At 40.6% G+C, this 18014-nt stretch overlaps 1 protein-coding gene across 3 annotated transcripts in view; it reads left to right on the forward strand.

Moving 5' to 3' along the window:
- NCKAP5 (NCK associated protein 5) overlaps positions 1-18014 on the forward strand; it is a 404131-nt gene that overhangs the window by 247599 nt on the left and 138518 nt on the right. For all 3 annotated transcript variants that reach the window (XM_075430787.1, XM_075430785.1, XM_075430786.1), the window contains one exon: positions 9831-9921. In XM_075430787.1, coding sequence (XP_075286902.1) covers positions 9831-9921 — 91 coding nt within the window. The remainder of the gene's footprint in view (positions 1-9830; positions 9922-18014) is intronic.

An 18014-nucleotide genomic window follows, 5' to 3' on the forward strand; every position in this document is an offset into this window, starting at 1 on the left:
AGACAGAACAAGGCTTTTGGTACTATGCTTCATTCCGGATCGAATGGCTTGGTTAAGGCTGTGCGAGCACTAACATAAGCTATTCATATGGAATGTGTGAAACATTAACATATCAGTAAAGAGACAGCAAAACTGCTGATTTATTTGAAGTAAATGAAATAATTTTAAGATACAGTGCTCAGATCACTGGTGGAAAGAGCTGAAGATTTGTTCAGTCATACCAACAAAATGATACAGAGGACATGTCATCTGCTGCTTAGACCCATCAGGGTGAATGGCTGGCATCCTGCGTTCGAACAATCACTGATACTGGCCGTGTTGGTTAACCTTGCAGTGCCTCAGTTTGTTCACCTGTAAGATGAAAACACAATATATTATGTTAACCTTTATATTCACAGCACAGAACGTGGGGACCTCAGACGTCTTATGATCATGGACTTAGTATATCCTGGGGTAAGGCCTCACATAGCTGATCTTTCTAATAGAATAACTGTGTTTACTAGCACATGGTGAGTTATGATAATTAAAGTTAGGGTGATCTGTCAGTTAGAACAAACTCAACTTTGTGATGGGTCATCCTTTGATTTTTAGTGCAGTTGTTCACTAGTTGGAATATGTCAGTGCTTTGCAATGGATTTCGCAGTCATTGTGTAAATTAAAAAAGTGGAACATGTTATAGTAAAGAAAATACTATTATTTATTGGTTCCATGAAGTTTTGACTTTACATATAGAAAAACACATCCACCTGTCTTCACAGGGTATTGCTCACAACAGTGGAACCATCTCAAAACTCCTGTAAGATTTGCAAAGAAGTGGAGAGCTATGAGGAGAGTGAAATAACTCTATATTATGTAGAGCTGCAGACAGGAGTCCGGAATCCAGTGGCCTAAGAAGACCCCTCTTTCTAGCTTTTGTCCAGCTGCTTTCTGTACTCTGGACAGCAGAGGTTGGTGTCTACCATGGCATTGCGCAGTGTGAGCCAGAAAGCTTCATGATGGGCTGTGTAGTGTGAAAATGCATAACGGGTTCTGAAAATGCTCGTTGATGGCAGATCTCATTTTCATTTTGCATTTCTCTTGTACCTACTTCAAGCCCACGAAAGTTGCCTCCCTCCACATAGCATCTTTGCTATTCATGGAAAGCACATAGAAAGTCATCTAGCTGTGTCCGGGTGGTCTTGGTACCATCTTGAAACTGTAACTCAGAATGGAACAAGAACTTTTTAATTTTGAGGAGCTTTACATTGCTGTAACTTAAAGCAGTAGTGGTTTGTCTGTATCAGGGTGCTTATATGATAAATTAAATATGTGTATTTGGAGGAGCTGTTAGATATACCCATCCGTCTCTCTGGGTATTTGCAAACAAATATTTGTTTAAAATGTAGAAAACAAGAAAAAAGTAAAAAACCCATTATTTGAAATTGGAATTATTTGCAGTCTGATTCTATAGTTGTCTGTAATTTTTCTGATGCTTTTAGTTATGCTGAAACGCTGTGACGGTTTCTGGTGCCTCCAGCATGAATAGAATTTGAGTTTATGAGCATATGTTTCCGCTGACATGAGAATTAGCTTTCTGTACATGTCTGGTTCTATCCACTTATAGTTAATGAAAATATCTCCTGTCCTAAGGTCCCAAATATGTTACTAGGGAATTGTAGGAGGGACAGTCTTTCCATTTGAAAAATCCCTGTGAGAAGATTTTCTGTGCGGCTTAGTCTTGGACTGATTTCTGTTTAATCCTCCATGCCTGCAACTTACAAAATCGTACACAGGGCTGGTGATGGAAGACATCCGTACAGTCCATATATGGCGTTTGTCTGTCTGTCAACACAGATATAAACATTACCCCTGGTTTCTGTTGCAGTTCAGAAAACTTTCTGCTGTAGGTAGAAGTTTGACAACTGAAATCTGTATGGCTGAAAGAGACAATAGCAACATTTCCAGCTTTTCCTGGCTCAGATGGCAGGTAGAGCAGTTTCAGAGAAATTCCAGGTCTGCCATTGCGTGACAACAGAATTCAGACTTGTGTGGGAGCAGTGACGAGCCAATGCTGAGGTCTTTCAAAATCCTACCCTACTTACCTGAGGCTCAAGCACATACTCCCACTATTTTAAGGATACCTTGAATATTTGCAGTGGGTTCAATGGGCAGTGGTTCAACTAAGTAATTTTTGTGCTCAGTCTTTCAATTTTGTGCAGTTTTGAAGTGGTGGTATGGTCTAGCAGACTGAGCACCTGATTGTTGTCTGCTCAAAGGAAGAATCCTCCACTCGTGTAAACAGAGTTTGAGAACTGTTTCATTCCAGCACGGCCTTGCGATAGTTGCCCTCATCATGCAACGAGATACTTTATTTTATGTGCTGCTCTTTAGATAGCTTGCCCTTCAGGCAAATGTTTGGGTACGCTTTGAGTGTGTTTTTAGACGGAGAGTTTAACGTGAGTATGTGAAAAGAGCATGGCCTGTGCAGTTTGGGTTTTCCACTAGCGAATGCCACGGGGTTGAACTCGCTGCTCAGAGCCCGTGGTGGGGAAAGGGTCGTGACGCTGCCGCGGGAGGAGAGTTTGCCTTGGTGTTTCTGGATTGATAAGCACTTGCACTGGCGAACAGAAAGAACAAACATAAATTGTATCTTATATGTGTGTCTCCCTGTTGCTGTTATAAAGGCTATTATTACTTTATTTTCCAGCTGAAATATGAAGGATGGATATTGTGCATTCTGTAGGCTTTGCCCAGCAGACTGCTATAAGGCATGTACTGGTGTCGTATCCTAAGCAGAACTGAAAATGTGGAGAAAACCCTTTGGGGTTTGAAGCCTCTGCATTTCCCATCTGTCAGTTCTCTTTTAAGTTTATCATGTGTCTGTTTTCACTTCTCTCTTTGCTTTTTTAAATCCATTTTCAGTATCTAAATTCTTCAGAGAAGCTTGTGTCTGTCTCCTGGCTCCCTGCCCGTTGGAAGCGATGGCCTAGCAGCGTGCTGCGGGCTCTCAGCAGTAGGTGCGCTGACAACAGCAGGCGTGGACACAGCCCTGGGAAGGAGGGGCCGCTTCGTCCTGGGGATCACCACGGCTCGTGGAGCAGAGCAGAGGGTCTCGAGGCTGTCACTGTGGCTGGCAGGCCACCGCACGGTCTGGAGATGAGCCTGCAGATCAGGGGGAGAGCTGAGGAGGGCAGGCAGCCATGGCTAGAGCGAATGGAAATCCTTGGGGCCAGAGGGGAGTTAGCGGAGTCTGCAGTTCAGAGACCCACTAATGTAACTGAAACCAAGACAGAAGGAAAGACACTCCTGCAAGGATGCAGTGAACACGAACTGCTGTTTGATGAGCTTTTTTTGTTTCTGTTGTGTCTTGTAAAGCCACTTTGATATTTTTCCTGTTTAAAAATATCTGGTGCTTAATCTAAAATCTGGATTTTTTATTTGTTCAGGAGGGGAGGTTGGGTGTGTTTGTTTACTTTGAAGCCATTTGGTAGTTTGAGGAACTCACTGGAGGGATAAAGTGTGACCTTATCTGTTGCAGAGCTTTGGAGAGTGGTGAGGGAAGTGAAATGCAGGTAACCCCAAACCTGAAGTTTGAAACTACATATGAGTAAGCAAGCAAATTTATCTGGGAGCTGAGTCAGACAGAAGCTTTTTGTTTTGTTGGACTGTGGGTTTGAAGAGAGAGCTGCAAGGCTTGGGCAGAGGCACAGAAGTCTCCCACCTGCCAGGCAGATTCCAGTCTCCAAAGAGACAACCAAAGTCCAGCTGGCAAAAATGCTGACTAGTTCACAGCTGAACCAAGAGCTGAAGAGCTGAGAAACCGCGTGGGAACCTGTTCCTTGGTCCATGATCAAGGCGGTAGGGAGGGGTCAGACAGCTCAAGGAGCTGAAGCCCAGGCCACATCACCAGGGAAGCTATGACTAAAAATGCAAGTCAAGAGACTTGAGCCGGAGACTGCCCAGAAGAGAGGCAGGGAGCTTCACTGTCTCACAGACAGGAGCTGTAAGAAAATACTCACCTGAGAATTTTGGTTACACAGAAGTAAGTTAAGCTAAAGATGGAGAAAGGTCTGTTGTTGTTTTTCTTTAAGACTTTAAAAACAGTCCTGTGCCTGCTGCACGGTGTGAGGAGATGGGAAGAGCTGAAATACAAACCTCAGCGGCTGCATTAAGATTCTTTAGAAACCTTTGGACACGTCTCTGTGAGACTGTGTCAAGTTGAAGGAATTCTTGCGACGTGCATTTGAAACAACCACCGAATACTGTCACCTCAGCTTGAGCGTGATGAAAAGGGAAGGTGCTAGCACCTAGCAAAAGGTAGCTGCCAGCCTGTGGAAATCTTGAAGGAATTAGGTCAGTGGAGAAGGGGTTGAAACTGGCATGCACCTTGTAGAGCTGGAACAGCCGTGTGCTGCCTGTCCCTTGGAGGGAGAATCGTAAAAAGGGCTGCGTGGGGTGCGGCTGAACAGAGCACGGGTTATAGAGAGGATTTATTCTCTGTGCTAGAAGGGGAATCAGAGATCGGGATATATGGGAAGGATATTTTTCAAGGAAAGCTTGCTCTGTGAAGGAAAGGTTTTAGGTCTGGGGAGATCAAACCTCTCTAAGGGATATGCTGCAGAGGACTGGAGAAGAAAACAGGCTTCCTCTGCAGTGAGACAGGACATTAAGGTGTGTCCTACACACCTGAGAGGTTGGTCAGAGGAAATCCTCTTCATGTGTGAAATTACTGTGGCAGACTGTGAGAGACATCTCTCTCAAGGAAGGAAATCAATAAACCTAACTAAAAGGGATCTGAAAGACCTATTTGGGAAATGGGAAATACATGGGGAAGGTTCTGCAGAGTTGGAGGGCTGAGAGGAGGCACTGTGTCCTTGCGTTAGTGTATATGAGGAAAGATTAATTCTTGTATAGTCTCAAAATCTGTTCTTGGGGAGGATCCCAACAAAATAGCCTATGACTTTGGTCCACTTGAAATGACAGTACTGGGAGAGGCACAAAGCAGACAGGTGTTCTGACCATGTCCCAGCATTGCTGGGGGACAGCACAAAGGAGATGCCCACTTATGAAGGTGATGGTTCTGAGAAAATTGGGAGGAAAGTCAGGCACTTGACTGCCTGTCAGGGGTGTGTCAGCCCCGGCAGGGTCTGTCTCGCCTGGCTGGGGTGGAACTGTGCTCTGGCCCATGCTGGGAGTTGCAGCAGCGGGGACGGGCAGGAGGTGGAGGCAGCAGAGCTGTCAGGAACACCACATCAAGAAGCTTCGAAATCAAGGCTCCTGCAACTCAGTGGTTCCTTGCAGGCAAGTCCTGGCTTCCAGACGAGATTGGAGTTGCAGCAAAAATACAGAGGAAGCTTGCTTCTGCCATCTTGGACGCCTGGGCATTTGTGCCCCATGTGCTGCTCCCTGGGCAGGGAATGGTGTTTCCTCCTTTCCAGATTCCTCTGGCCTCGTGGCCCAGAAACACACACAGACACAGAGCCAAAATAAAGAACTGCACATTGCAGTTGGATTGATTTCCTGATATTCTCTCAACAGCACAGGACAAATTACATTTTTTAGATGGAGGAATGACTGATTTTGTTTCAGGAGAAATAGCAGCGAGGACCTGTGGGTCATAAATTCAACTCCTCAGCTTTTGACCCTGCTGTGTAATTAGTTTCATAAACTGCTCAACTCTGGCTTAAAACTGTTTAGGTTTCTCATCCCGTTACTCTAGCTGGCAGGCTGGTTGAGAGTCTCACATGTTCAGTGATGAAAAACATCCTAATTCCAGCCTAAATGTATTTCTAACCGCTATATTCCCGTCTGGTTTTGACAGGCTTTAGGTTGATGCAGTTTTCTTTCCCGTTTTACTTTTTCTCACTGATTTTTTTATCGAAGTTATACCTGTGTAAGCCCTTGGTCTCCTAAGTGTAGCAAGAGGTGTTGTTTAGTCTCTTCTTGTGACACAGACTCTTGATTCCTTTAAACAACCTCAGAGCTGTCTCTTTGCCAAAGCCTCTCTGAGTGAGCTGCTTCTGAATGCTGGTGATTGTAACTGCAGATAATATTCCAGATGAAATCTTGACAGTGCTTTCCGCAGTAGCATTAATATTTTATGTTCCTTAAACTCTTATATTCCGAGAACAGATTCTAGTCTCAGAGTGCCTCATTTCTTCTTCTGTTTAATATTTTGAGAAATTTATCCTTAGGTTAGGACTGGTGGAGGGCTGTTTCCTACTCTAAACTGACATTTTTCAAGAAACTTAAAAAGATTCTATCAAATACGGGTTGCATTTATTTTTCCCCTAAAGAAAATAGCTTTTTTTAAAAGAAAGAAAATTTGAAAGGAACATTTCAGTTTTAAGAAAACTTCAATTTTCTACTCAAATAATAGATGTAACAAAAAATGTAATGGTACTAGCTGCAATGCTTCAGATGAATAGACAGTAAATAGAACACTGAAGAAAGGGGAAAATAAATGTTCTTGAATAGTGGTTGAAGAATGTAGACTGGGGAGTGGTGAGCTTTAGAGACTGTTTTTGCAGATTGTGACAGCTTGATAGTTACATAAGATGCACAGAATCCTTGGCAAAACATTTTTTTTAGCATAGGCCAGGCAGCAGGCAGAATACACGCGTGGGGAATAGCTATTCTAAATGTAATCGGCAAGTGCTTGATGTTGGAGTGGGTCCATCCAGGATATTAAAATCATGACCAAGAGAAGACAACCTTTTGTGGTTACCAGAATAGGGAAAAAGATAGGTCGATGTGTAGAAATAGTCTTTCATAAAGCTCCTACTTTTCCTGCTTCACTTCCAAAATTTACATGTCCTTTGCAAGCCTGGTTGAGGGAACAAAACATGGGATTTCAAGTTAAATTTATAGAGGTTCAGCCATTCTTGGATTCTTTAGAAGAATTTGTACTAAATCTTCCTGGCATGTACTGTCACTCTGGAGAGTGTTATAGATCATAATATAACAATATCACTTTTCAGTTAAGGTGCCATTAATTCAAGCTTCAAAGATTCTAATTTACAAGAAACAGGTCTCGATTATTATCCTGTGCCATGTGTGGTTAAGCAGTACTTCCTAAAAATGGACAATGGGGATGCTAGTGAAGAAGCAGCAGCTTATAAACTGCAAGAGCAGTGGGCATCTGAGCTTTGCAGTAAATTTAACTGTAAGCGTATTTCACCGCCTTGTTTGACAGAAACTAGTTTTCTCTTTCCTTTTTCAGATACTTCGTGGGCACCTAAAGCTTGTAAGATGCTCTCAGTGCTGGTTTGATAGTGACGTGACCACACAGACAGTGTCTCTCATGCTTCTGGTTTAGCTTTATGGCTGTCAACTCTTACAAACTTTTATAATAGCTGCGAACAACAAAACAACAAGTCTCAACTGTGTTTAACTGAGCTCTTCATCATGTTGCAAAGATTATTCTGTTGCACAGAAATCTGAGTACTGATGGGAGGTGTTTCTAATTGCCACATCAAAATGTGTGCTGTCCAGTCCCTCTAAGGCTGTTCGACAAGATGGGCCTGTTGTCCAGAATAGACCATATGAATTTCACTGAAGGTGAAATGACCTGTTGAATTTAAGAATTCTTCATAATTTTTCTGAGCCAATTTAACTGACAATACTAATATGCAACTGGACTGTATTTTCATTAATACCATTAGGCCTAAATTCAAAACCTCTTGATTTTAGTGATGGTTGGATCTATTCTTTCTCCCATTTTTGTTTGTTTATTAATTTGTAAGAACCGTATGGAGGGCTAAAGTTGAACTGTGTATGCATATATAAACACAATAATTAAGAATCCTATTACATCATTAATTTAAGAATGAAATGGTGAGCATGTTAAGAAATGAAATGTTTCCTTGAGGACTGCACAGGAATTTGTATTATGAACCAAAATGATTTGTTCTTTTGTGTAAAAGGCATCTGATTAAGGTCAGCCTAAGAGCAGAAATGGTTCCAATCTGCAACTGAAAAACTGCACCACTGTCTGCACTAGAGATTAGAGCTGGCTTGTTTGTATTCACATTTGGTCAACAGATGGTCCAACTATTCTGTGGGCATTCTGGCAATGTAGAAGTCTGCACATCAATGACAAAAAACCATCATACGAATAAGTAAAATGTCAGTGTTGATCTGAGTAGAATGAATACCCAGTGTCGGCTTCTCTAAAAGTAGCATAGCTGGCTGACTTGAAAGGAGAAAACCTTGCAAAACATGATACTGTTGCTAAATTAGCCAATACCATTCATTCTGATAAGACTGAAAGAACAGAAAGGCTATGAGGCTTATATAAAAGATAATGTTATTGGCCTTTGGCCAGAGCAGTTAGCTAATATTTGCTGTCTCGATGGATTGCTACCTTAGAAATAATAAAAAAATTTGATATGCTGTGAATAATTATTCTGCTCAATTGCATTTGCAAAGAATAGTACACAGAAGTCACGTTTCCCTAAACACAGTAGAAATAAACAACAGCAGGCAGTTTCTGGTCTGATGTGCCTAGGAATACTGGCTCTTTTTTCAAGGTCACGGTTTTTAATATACAGCGTATCTGGCAATAGGGCTTAAGGTGTTCCTCCCTCTCGCCTGCCTTCGCGTCACCCACACACCTGTGCCACAGCAGTTTTCCCTTCTCCAGCCCCTCTTCCAGCTGGGCTGTTTGTCCGACTGTGTCAAGGGATTGAGGCAGCTTAAAAGGAAAAGGGCAGAAAACATGAAAGGGAAGGTGAGAAAAACTGTTGCATCCACACAGCTGAAGAAGCTATACAGGGGTGAGAATTTGGGTGAGGAGATGGGGAATGGGGAGAAGCGGGAGGACCTTTGGCTGGAATTGGCATTCAGCATTTTTTGTTGTGAAACCCAGCATCTGTTGTTGTGTCCATCACTGCTTCTCTGGCTTTTGCTCCCTTTCCTCTTCTTACCCATACTCACAGAGCTGAAACCAGCTGTAGAACCCGGACCCTTTATTTGGGGTCAGCCTTGGTGACATCTCCTACACCCCTGGGTTTTAATTTCTGATCTACATGGAATGGGACCAGTGTTTCATCAGGGGCTTCCCTTATTCCCAGCGGCCTTATTGTGCGAAGGAGCAGAACTCTTTATTCTGTCCAGCCTCCATTCAGGAGAGTTAGCGTTATTATCAGTTTTATCATGCTTGATGAATGAGTGTAGATCAAAGACAACTTTTGTTGGTGTCTATTAACACCTTCTAAAATGAAAATGCGAACTTTCTTTCTTTCACTGCGGGAACTGAAGTTGATTACGTTTTCAGGAGGCGGTAGTAGCAGATTGTAGCCTACACTTGATTTTTACATCCCTTTGAAACAGCAGAGAAGGGTGAATGCCTTCGGCAGCTGTGCCTCTATAAACAAATGTACTGGCACACACTGCTGCACCTATAACATCGAGAGTAAATACTAGTAATGTATTTGACAGTCTGTCTAAATTGCACAAAGCTGACAATTGGCTAGAAATTCAGCAGGTTGTGTTTTTTTGTTTTCTGACTGATTTTGTTCCTAAATGACAGTAATTTTGTCATGGTGTTTGGTTACTGTTGACAAGGTGATGTCTTTTGCACACATTTGTTTGTAGTTTTTGTAACTGAGCTCCAGTAGGATTTTAACAATACAACTAATTACTGTGCATATTCAAAAGATAAAAGAGTGCCCTTAATGTGTTATTCATAACATGGAGTATGAGAACATTATAAGGCCAGGATTGTCTTTAAATATTAATTTCATGGTAGCCATGGATGCGTTAGGCTCTTGTAAAGAACAAAAACAGTGAATGTAACTGTTAATTTTTTTTCCATACAGTTGACTTTTATACATATTTTCATTCTCTAGAATGGAGGAGACAGTGAGAAATCTGCTACAGAGCCAAGGATCCCCAGGCCAGAATGGAGAAGGAACTGTCAATATCATGAAGGTATATCAGGTATTAGTGACTTATTACCTGTTTTCTTGTGATAGACAAGTTCTTTAAAACAAAAATTGCATTACTGAGGTAAACATGTCTGGCATTGTTTCCTCTATTTGTTTATTAGTTATGAGTACTGGTAGGTGGTGGTTGGTGCCACTTACATTTTTGCAGGCTTTCTCTCACCACAGTTTAAGGTTTTTCATTTTTATTGTCCTTGTGTTCTCTGCAGTTGTTTCTCCTCACAGTTAACAGGGCCAGAGAAACTAGTTTTGAAGACTTTATTAAAGCACTCAATATTTTAAGTAATGTAGTCCAGCATCTCTAGAAAACATAGATGCTTTTGACAACTTGACTTTCAGACTGTGATGGATATGTTTATCCACTCATATTCTTATTAGGTGTGAGGTTTCCTTATCAAGCTCCGTATTTTCTTGCTGCAGCTTGTAGCAGGTGCATTTTATCAGCCTCAGCTGAGGTAGAGAGAGTCTCAGGACAGAATTCAGGAGAGCAAAGTTTTTCAAGGTTTTTTAGAGGGAACCAGGTCTGTTTATGCTGTTTATAAGAAAAGAGAGTTTTACATTTTCCTAGTGTACTGCTGTATTCCGGAAGCAGTGAACCTGAGGTGCTGAAAAGCCTTTCTGTCTGCAAACAGGAATGAGGTACATCCCAGTTAATCAGATATTCTGCTTATGAATTCTTAAAAAAAAACATTTAATGAAGTCAGTCCTATCCTGTATCTTTTTTAAGAAAGAGCATTCCTTAAAAAGATGCAAAATGCTGAAATACTATATTAAAGTCTATACTAGGTAGTGATCCTTCAGATAAAACACTTTTCAAAAATTCTAGTTATACTAGACTGTTCTTAAAACTGATGGATCAAAAATACAGCCGTATAGCTAAACAAAAATGTACATTAAATAGTATTTATCACTGTAATTAAATTTTCATTTTAAACTTGGATTGAAGGGAAAATAATCTTTTAGATTAACCTTACAAAATAATCAATTTTTCTTGTTAAGATGATAGTCTGTAAAATTTAATTTCAGGACAAATTAAACTTTTTGTTGAGGTTATAATAGAACATTGTGCTTTTAGAAACTGGTGATAAAAGCGTCTGTATTTTACTCACTACCCTTTTGGGATGCAAAAATGAAACTCGCTTTGCTCCTTTTGGTTCAGTATTTAAATCAATACTTCCCGCTCATTCCTGCCACCACACGGTGGGTGTTCTGAAGTGGGCTCGGGGTCAGTCTCTGCTTCGGGTGGATTACTTGTCTGTCTGTTTATAACAGACAGCGGGAATGAGCTTATTATCTGCTTTTCTGTATGCTGTCTTACCTTGGAAACCACAGTGAGGTGGTACCACAATAAGTTTTAGCTTGTTTGGGTTTTATTTTTGCACTTGCAACAAGAAAAGCAATAAAATATTTTGGTTTCAGTTGAACTGAGGGTTTGGGTGTTCCTTATTTTTCTTTTGAGCCAGAAAAATTACCTATCGAGTCTTTTTTAAATTTGAAATTTTGTGTGCTGCTGTCCTAGAGGGAAGATAAATTAGTCATTCCAATTTCAGTGCTTGTGTATTTCTGTGTGGTTTTTCCTCCATGTTTTATTGGTTTCTTAATTTTTGAAATAAGAAGAGAATTTGGTTTTGTTTGGTTGTTTTGTTTTTTTTTTTTCCTGTGGGGCCAACAGAGGTGTTTGTTGTCTCCTGCCAGCCAGGAGAATGAGTACCGTGGTGTGTCTACTGTAAAATCTCTTGGGTTTATTTTCTGACCAACAAAAGAACAAGGCAATTCAGCCCAGTTAATAACAAGAACAACAATTCTTTGTTTCCCTTCTGTTCCAGCAAACAGCCCCCTCCACTTAGCAAACTGCTGCCTAACCCTTTTTTCCCCTTTTTTCTGGACGTGGGGTTTTGTTTGAATCTGCTAGCTGTTAGTCAGGACGGATTCCCCAAACGTGAGCCTGGCTCTCTTACAGAGTGAAGCCATTTAACCACCCACATACCTGCTACTCTAGGATTATTTTTAATGTCATACTCCATATTGTATAACAGCTTCCTTCTCTTTCTGTTCTCTTCTTGTTCTTGGGAACATTTTCACTCATGATATCAAAGTCAGCTTGTTTTTCAGCAATTTTCATTTCTTCCATGTTGCAAATACGCATTTTTCTTTGCTTATGAATTTCTTTTACTAATTCATGGCTCAAAAGCAATGTTTTTCTCTTTCCTGGACGAATAGATAGGCTATTGCATCATATACCAGTCTGTGATTGGTAAAACAGGTCAAAAATAGGGAACCTTTCCATGAATATTGTGTTTTTTCTGAATGACTCTTTGACTTATTCATCCTCACATCCCTTTTGTTCACTTTTATGACAAACTTCTGAACAAATAGTTTGCTTTCTGGGAATTTCAAGGAATGGCTCTATCCACATGCAAAACAGCACATTCCTGCCCTCGTATGGCTGCCTGCTATGTAGGTCAGAAATGGGTTCGCTTGATGTGTGCTTGTTATTCAGTCACATAGTAAAAACTATGCATTGGGACTTGGGCAACAACTGAATAGAATAATATGAGCTAATACCTGAAAGCTCTTCAGAACAAATAGTTGGCAAAGCATCTGTGATATGTAATATTTCCAAAGTACTTTAACACTGAAAAACTTAAGCATTATATGAATCATTCATATGTTATTGAAATCAGCTGTGGGGAAATCATGGACAAACACCATCTAAATATGATTTTTTTTACAAATACTGTGCCCAGGTTTAGTAAGAGACATCAGTATTGCAATAGAAACATTTCATTTGTATCTTTCCAAATGCATTCAGACAGTTTTTTGATATATGTATGTGGGTAATTCACAAATGGGATTAGAACTTGAATATACAACCTAGGTAACGTTTCTTAAAGACACTGATGTATTCAGGTTTTGGGGAACACGATAAACATATTATCATTTTCTGTTTGTAAGTGAAGTATAGATGTGAGCTGACACATGAAAAAAAGGTTTTTATGATCTGAATTCCAAGTGATACATATATAGCTTCACATACATACACATAATGTGTTGAATGTATAAACACTACCATTGTTTTGAAAGCCATCCTTTACAGTCACTTACCTTATAGAACATAATCTGAATCATTTCTTTGTGATTACTGTGATATGATCAGAACAATATGATCAGTACTCACTGCAATAGGATATCAGATTTTTCTGCAGTTGCACGACCATATATTTCATAACAAATTAGGACATGACCTAGGCGATCTCCAGTGTGACTTATCAACATATCCCATATTCTCTGACACCATGGTAAGTTAGTTTTAGTGTGTGAAGCCTTTTCTAATTAATATCTGAATAGTCATAAAAGATACCTCTGTGCAATAAACGCTTTTTGATCTATTGACCATTGTCTACATATTTGTTTTTCACAAATCTAATTATTGTTCTTGGATGTATGAAATTGAATTCTTATTATAATATCAATATGCCTGACTCCAGAATAAATATTCTTGCTAATGAACATTAAATGTTGCATAGTGATCATGTTAGAAGAATAATAATAAGATGGAACCCAGAGCGTGCAGTATTATTGCGATATTGTGTTAGGTCTTGCCAGGATTCTCATTTGAAGCAAAATATTCTAACCCTTTCCATAAAGCTGGCTTCCCTATGGGAATGTAATTTGCTGGATTTACAGATGGATGATGTGATTTCTTTAGGGAAAATGAATTTAGAAACAGGATGGTAAATATGATTCTCCTCTGTTATCATTTTACATAATAATAACCGAGGGAAGATTTATAATGAACGCTTATGTAAATGTGGACAAGAATATGTGTAATTTGAATGGCCGTGGACCATTGTATTTCTTGCTTAAAAAGTTTGCTTGACTAAAAGACTCTAGTATGTAAGAGCTTTTATGGTGTTTCCAAGAGGCATTGTCCACCTAAAACTAAGACTATGAAAGGCCAGGTCAATACCTCATATATTGATACTATTCCCATTCAAGACACAAGTACTTTATCTAAGAGGGAGAGTGATTCCCAGAAATAATTGTGTGCAGTACTTGAACACAAGACACTAAAACAAGTACCTTGCAGACTTTCCTTCCTAAGTTTATGGTTGGACTCGATCATCTTAATGGTCTTTTCCAACCTAAAGGATTCTGTGATTCTGTTCTATGACTCTTAAGTTTGTCCTTGTGATTTGGATATCAAAAACTTGAGTCTCTTTCCTGTTTGATCACAATACTGGACATCTAGGCAGATTCTTACCTGATTACAGATCACTCAATGTCTTTCAAGGTTTTTTGTAACTCCTTTTGACTTTATGTCTGTAAAGTGATCAAAATAGATGAGGAGCAGCGTTTGTTGTAAGTTCACAATTTGTTATAACTCTGGAATTGTCAATATGTGCACTAAAGCTGAGGATAGACATGGTGCAGTCCTATCGGAGAGGAAGGATGATCTACTGTTTAAACCACTGTGTTTGGGAGACTAGATTTTGATTCTTTAATTTGCTACAAATTTCTCTGTTTCCTTGGACAAATTCACTTTATCTATCCATCTTTAACGTTTGTGAAAAGTGAGTGACAACGTTATTTAATCTCAGGTGTATTTAAAGTATCATCAATATATATGAACTGCTTCTTACGTGGTAACAGGAACAGTTGTAAGTACAGAGCCAGGTAATGAAGAAATTAAAAAAAAAAAAAAAGACTTTTCATTTTTCCTAGTAAACTTGGGTAAGAGCTTACTTTCCCTAAGGAGTTCGCTTAACATACAAATACTTTTAATAGAAAAGAAATCAATTTCAAAGTGGAGCAGGTATGGTCTTCAGGCGGGGCTATCCTGTCTTGTATTAAAAAATCTGGAAGTGATGTTTTGCTGTTGAGAATTTGGAGATTTTGACATATAGATTAATATGAAAAACTTAGGGAAATAAAAACACATGAATGCAGGGGTTGTAACCTTTTCAGAACCCCACTGTGCTTCTTTGAGATTTACACTCCTAACAAATGCTCCTGTGTGGACCAGGCATGTTCTTTTGATCAGCAGGAACTGAAATCCTGGGTTTTAGACAGCCTGAACACCCCATCTAATGTCATGGGCCCAGTCATTCCTCAACTTCTGTGTTAGTGCAGAGTGTTGCTGACTATTCTTGTTCACCAGCTGATATGATCTAGACTACTTTTTAGCAGAAGAGCTTTTCATCGTGCTGGACAGGCAGGTCTTCAAGGGTCAACTATACACATTCAAGAGGCGAAAGATATGCATCATGGGATGGAGAGTTTGTCAAGGAGAATGATCCCTATGCTGAGGTCAGTGCTGTTGAGTCTACACCAAGAGAAGTCTGGCTCAAAGACTCAGTGGGGATTACGGGTAGCCTTAATAGTAGGGCATTTTTCCAGATGTCTTTGGCCCTGGGTGCAATGGAGAAGAGCAGCTTGATTCCTTCCATTTCTTTCTGAAAGTGGTATGTGTCCTGTCTCATTTTAGCTCCATTTCAGCACCCATCTGACTACACTGCCATCCAAGTGGTGGCAGGCAGTTTGAACAATTGCAGCCTAAGAATTTTGATGGCCTCTTCTCGCCAAGTCAAAGATGGCTGGGTGACTGTGGTTCAGCTCTGTTCTTTTTCTCACTCTGGAGGGATGACAAGATTTTGAGAAGTAATGACTTCAGAAGAGATTTCTCAGGCTTTCATGTGCACCATGAGAAGAATGGCACACAGCTCCATGGGGGACATCTGTCCCTCTTGCAGGGCATCACCACCAGTGCAATCATGAACTCACACGGCAGCTCCATGAGAGGAGTGGCTTTGAATGTAAGAAACTGCAGTTCCATATCCTGCCCCCTGGCTGGATATAAGTACGTGTACATGTGTCTGCCTTATCCAAAGCTAAGAGAGAAGATTTATCTGTAAGGACTCTATACTGATAACTTCACTACAAAGATAAAATAATTCCAGTCCTACAAGACTTCTAGCTCTCAGTCAGGAAGTCTGGTGCGTTTTGCCAGTTTCCGAAGCAGGTGTCGAAGAGGTGTGACTATATATGTGATGCGGGCACATTTCAGGTGGTATTGTTGGCCAGATCAACCCAATTTTTTGTCTGCATGCTTTGTGAGACTCAAATGTGCAACAGTTGTTGTGACTGTCACTTCTAATTTGCACAGCCGTTGGGGTTAACAGCTCTTTCCTGAGGAGAAAAACTGTATCTATTGGCAATATAATTTTATCGTAACACAAAATTATACAAGCTTAATGTTCAGGCCATTGATATGTAACGTTTTATAGATGGAGCATGGCCATGAATTGAAAAAAAGGCACTAGCTGAATTCCCTTGCTGAAATCCACATAAGATTTTTCACGCTAACTTCTATTGCAGAAAGAGGAAATGCATCCTTAAAATTAAACTTATATCTCTGGACTGGAAGTGCACACAGGAGACCTCATCAAACAGGCCTCCTAAGCTACTGAGGTGAATATTACTAGGCAAAGCTTAGCAGTTTTGTGTCTCCCAGAGAAAAGCAGAAGAAGAGCCACCTGCACTCGTGGGAGCTTCGCTGGAAATCCCGGACTGTCAAGGACACAAGCATTTGTTTTTCCATACAGAGTAAACCAGGGCTAGCTCGGTAGTAACTAATTCCTTACGGCTTTTCTTCTCATAGATTTCCACAACTATGGAAACATTCTGATGAATATGTGTTCCCATATTTAACTAAATTGAGTTTGGATTCTTGCCCCCAAAGGAAAGTGATGGTGCTCCACAGACAATGTTTGAAATTACATTTTTGATGCAAGGAACATAAGTGGAAATAGTTTTCCCTTTTTGGTTGTTTATAATACAGTAACAAAGCAGTGGAGTTATGTTTAACACAGTGAAGTCTCATAACTGAAATGTGTCATTTGTGTACCTGTTTCTTGGAAAACGAGCTGTTCTTCCCTTCCCAGAATCCTCTATATGTCTACAGTAACAAGAGGTGAAGACTGGCTGATTTGATGATACTACTATGTGTTAGAACTCATGGGAATTCTACATTTAGGTTTTCCTCTACAACATAGTGTTTTATCTTTTGCTATATGTTTCTTCTAATTCTTACTTTTGGGTGAATCCACAAAAATCAGCCTATATACATTGCCTGAAGCCAATACATATGAAACAGGCATAAGAGAATTTCAGAGACACTCTTTGGAAAGCAAGACGATGATGTGGTTCTCAGCCAGACTGACACAGGTCATCCTAATGCAGGCAGGGACTTCCCATTTATGCACAGGAGGTTGTCTCCAGCCTGAATCTTGCCCTTAGAGGTGTTCTTCTGGTTGCCTTTTTTCTAATTCAGGGGATGCATTTGGGAGAAAAGAGTATGGCTCTAACATGTGTCTGCTTGGTTGTCCTAAGAGACTGGAATAACCTCCTGGAGTTCATAGCGAATATCAGTTTTACAATAATCTGTCTGCTGCTTGGAGAGATGCCGGTATCTTTGTATGTGAAGTCCAACTTGTTGCTCGTTATCTGCCTGTGTTCCTCATGCAGGTCAGATGAGGGCTGCCAGCAGCAGGGCTGTGCTGGCTCGCAGGCGGAGGGCAGCCCATGCTTGGGCTGTGTGAGAAAGCAAGCCTGCGGGGCTGCTGCATCAGGCTGGCCGTGGGACCCGGCACCGCTTCCAGCTCCGCTCTGTTTCTCAGCAGACCAATGAGATCCCTAGGGAGCTGTTGTCTTCTGCCATCTGGCAACTGCTTATAGAGCTCCCAGGTCTGTATTGTGTCTCCTGGCTCTTGACCAAATGAAGGTTTTAATAAGGGAGTCTTACCTATCTGTAGCCTATCCAGTTCCTTGTTGGGATCCAGACATGCTGTGTTGACCTGACACAGCGTTGCCCATCCTGGGCTGGTATTGAAGAGGTTCTGGTTGGGCAGGATGGTCTGGCAAGTAAATGACAAGCATCTTTATCTGTCTAATCCTTTGCATTTTTTGAGTAAGGATAATCAATAAGACATAATAAATAGAGACTATTTACTGCAATCAGCTGTCTAGTGACAGAAGTGTTTGGGCAGAAGAGTTGAAAAAACAGTTTGTATTCCTTGGGATTCCAAG

The sequence above is a fragment of the Opisthocomus hoazin genome, chromosome 9 (assembly GCF_030867145.1).
Source record: "Opisthocomus hoazin isolate bOpiHoa1 chromosome 9, bOpiHoa1.hap1, whole genome shotgun sequence".
Classification (NCBI taxonomy): domain Eukaryota; kingdom Metazoa; phylum Chordata; class Aves; order Opisthocomiformes; family Opisthocomidae; genus Opisthocomus; species Opisthocomus hoazin.